The following is a 3278-nucleotide window of genomic DNA, read 5'->3' as shown; positions in this document are numbered from 1 at the left end:
GCAGCCCGTGCCCCGCCGCCCGCCGCCGCCTGCCCGGGGGGCTCTGGTGCTGCCCCCAGCCATGAGCCCTTCTGTTTTCCCCTGGTAAAGATGGCGGTGGGCGATCGCTGCAACCTTTAGACTCATGACTGTCAGAAACATCGCCTCCATCTGTAATATGGTGAGTACCCGCAGGGCCGGGCCGGGAGGGGGCGGGCGGCCGAGGGTACTCGGTCCCACTCGGTTCCCACTCCGACCCCAATGCCCCGGGGGGGGGGCTGCCTCCCGCTGCCCCCTGCCCCTGGCGCCAGGACCTCCAAGAAAGAGAGGCCCGACTCAGGATCCTAAATCCCTGGGTAGGCTCCTAGAGTAGGCAGCTTCATTTCCCAAACAGCCATCCCCCTGCGCTGCAGTCACCCACACTCACTTGTTTCACCAAATCCAGGTGCTTCTTTAAGCACCTCATTATGGACTTGGGCACCGGCTTTAAAATCTTAGCTGTGGGTCCAGGTCCGCCTGCTTAGTCTACCCCCTGTAAGGCATTTCCAAACCCCCACCCAGCTGGGATTTCAGTGGATGCAAATGGGCATTGCTTTCAGCCCCATATGATCCTTGTAGTGCATTTTGAAACACGTCAGCTTTACCGTGGTCTTCTAAAAGATCCCAAAAGTGCATTTAAACAGGAACATTTTGTCTCTGTTCTGTTGGGTCCTTGCCCTCCGCAGCCCCACTGCTCGAGGACAGGGAGGGTTCTGCAGTGTACATTCAAGTATACTTTTCATTTTGACACTGTGACTGTCAAGGCTTGTTTATTAGGCCACGTTGCCTGTGGATTTTTAAGATGTTTGTTATCTGGGGGCTCTAAGACTTTCTGGCGAGCGATTTATTCAGTAATTCTAGAATGAAAGCAGTCAAACAAAATAAATCCATGTCAGGAGGAAGTGTTAAATGTCCAAAACAAATAGGGCAAGTGCACATTCCAGCACTTTGTTGTTTTAGTTTATGCTTTTCCCCCTTGTTTTCAGGTTCTTCAAGAGCAGTTACTTGCAGTCGCCAGCTTCCCTCCATGTGGTGCCCCAGCATACCCTTTGCTGGTGATGTCACACCTACCATTCATCAGCACTGGAGAATGGAGCCTACCTATAGGGTAAGGCAGTGGTTCTCAACCTCTGAGTTGTGACCTCCATGGGGGCCACCAGCAGTTGTTCAAGGGGGATGAGGGTTGTGAGCCTGCTCTCAGTCTGGGTCCAGTCTTCCACTGAAGTGGGTTTGCTTGCAACCAGTCATTCTTGGATGCCAGGAGCACCCCACCCACAGTTCTACCAGGTCCTCACTACCTCCTTTGAAGCACCTGTGCTGAGGTGCATTACTGGAGGACTGGACTTGGATCATACTATGAAAAAGGTTGAGAATCCCTGGGGTAAGATAATCTGGGTTCTTACCTTTCCTCTCCAATATTATGTGATTTTTCTAAAGTTTTTATTGCACTTATTTTTTTTAACCACATGGGACAGGAGGCAAGCATATTGCAAAGAAATATTTAGGAAACCATGCGGTATTGGGGGAGAAAAACCTGGATTTACTTACCTTACCCTATAGGCAGCATTCAGTTTATATTGTTGATGAATGGTGGATGTGATCACCATAAAAATGCATAACAAAGCATCACATGAAGGGAAGCTGGAGATTGATAGCTGGTTACAAAGATTTAACATTGGCATGCAGCCTTAAGAAACCTCTGTTTTCATAACACGTGCCCAGATTTTTCCATATAGACAAGCTTTTGCATAATATTTCTCCCTCGGGGTCTAGGAGGGCATCACACAAAACTGAACTAGGCCTGCATTAATTCAGGCTAGTGCTGCTCTTACTACTATCAATAGACATCTGCAAAAGTAGCATTTTAATATAATGGAGGAATTAAAGAGGGCAATGAAGCAGTCAAACAGAAAAGGGGGAACAAGAACAGAACAAGTGAGAACAACTCATACTTCAGGACTAAGTTTGGTTCCTTACTCTCTTCCTGGTGTCCTGGGTGACAAGAATGTGGAAGGAGCAGACTCAGCCTTTGAGGAAAGGATGCATTTGTATTCAGCATGGGTAACACAAAGTGTAAAAATACTACAATTCAGATATCTACATGTCATAAGCTTGATGCAAAAATAATGGTTTTTAAAAGGAAATGAATATTGGGATTGTTGTATTCTGCTTTTTGCATCTTTGGGTGATTCTAGTTCTGTTTACAAGCTTTTACCACTATAGCCACAGAGGTTAGAACCTCTTTTGGGAAAAAAAGAAAGCTGAGATTCTTGCAGCATTCCAGGAAGCGAAGAGAATTTAAGAAAGACATAAAATACTATAAGAGTTGGTGACGCTGTAGTTACTGGACCTCTGAAAATGAGCTCATCTGCTTGAAGGAGCTATATCAGTGGACCCTAGCGGAACCTAGGTCAACCCTAAATAAGATGACTTCTGTGATACATACTCTGTTGCAGGGGGAGCCAAGAGATCTAAAAGACTCCCAAAAAGAAGAAAACAAAATAGTAAGGTGGAGAAAGAGTAATACAAATAAGGATGTCATTAGCAGAGGCACTACCAGTACAAAGGAGAAAGCATTAGTGCCATTGTTCAAGGGACTGGTAAGATCTCATCTAGAATAATTTGTAAAATTCTGGTCACCCATGTTCAAGAAGGAGGAATTCAAACTGCAACAGGTATAGAGAAGGGCTACTATGATGATCACTGGAATGGAGAACCTATTTAGTGAGAGGAAACTAAAAGATCTTCGCTTGCTTAGCCTTGTAAAACAAAAGCTGTGTGGATATAACTATGTGCTACACTCACTAGCACCATGACTGAAAGAGATTTGGGGGTCATGACTGACCCCAAGACGAACATGAGCCACCAATGCAATGCCACAGCTGGCAAAGCAAACAAAACTGGCTTGCATCTACCAATGCATCTCGAGCAAGACTTAGGAAGTCATCCTCCCACTTTACTTGGCCTTCATGAGGCCGCAGCTGGAGAACTGCATCCAATTCTGGGCTCTGCACTTTAGAAAGGATGTGGAAAAGCTTGAGAGAGTCTAGAGGAGAGCCATGCACATGATTAGAGGAGAAGAGGGTAGACTTTATGAGAACAGGCTGAGAGGCATGGGACTTTTCAGCCTGGAGAAGTGAAGGCTCAGGGGTGACTTGGTAGCAGCCTATAAGCAGGTCTGGCCCATCGTACCCTGTGGAACCTGCGGCCTCAGGGGGCCCCACAGCCAAGGGGCCCCCTGTGGCCGGTAACATTTCTAA

General features: G+C 46.8%; 1 protein-coding gene across 5 annotated transcripts in view; it reads left to right on the top strand.

The window, feature by feature from the left end:
* The window catches only part of USP46 (ubiquitin specific peptidase 46), a 72093-nt gene that overhangs the window by 18817 nt on the left and 49998 nt on the right, over positions 1–3278 (top strand). The window contains exons 1-2 of one of the 5 annotated variants that reach the window (XM_014517661.2): positions 26–160; positions 1005–1126. The exons of 2 other annotated variants lie outside the window; for them this stretch is intronic. In XM_014517661.2, the coding sequence (XP_014373147.1) occupies positions 1046–1126 (81 nt within the window). In that variant the 5' untranslated portion in view covers positions 26–160; positions 1005–1045. Of the gene's footprint in view, positions 1–6; positions 161–1004; positions 1127–3278 lie in introns of those variants that run through there. 2 more of the 5 variants (XM_014517662.2, XM_025198342.1) reach the window with 2 other exon arrangements.

Source organism: Alligator sinensis, unplaced genomic scaffold, assembly GCF_000455745.1.
Source record: "Alligator sinensis unplaced genomic scaffold, ASM45574v1 scaffold134_1, whole genome shotgun sequence".
NCBI lineage: Eukaryota > Metazoa > Chordata > Crocodylia > Alligatoridae > Alligator > Alligator sinensis.
The sequence above is the reverse complement of the archived record's forward strand: the minus strand, read 5'-3'. Positions and strand labels throughout refer to the sequence as shown.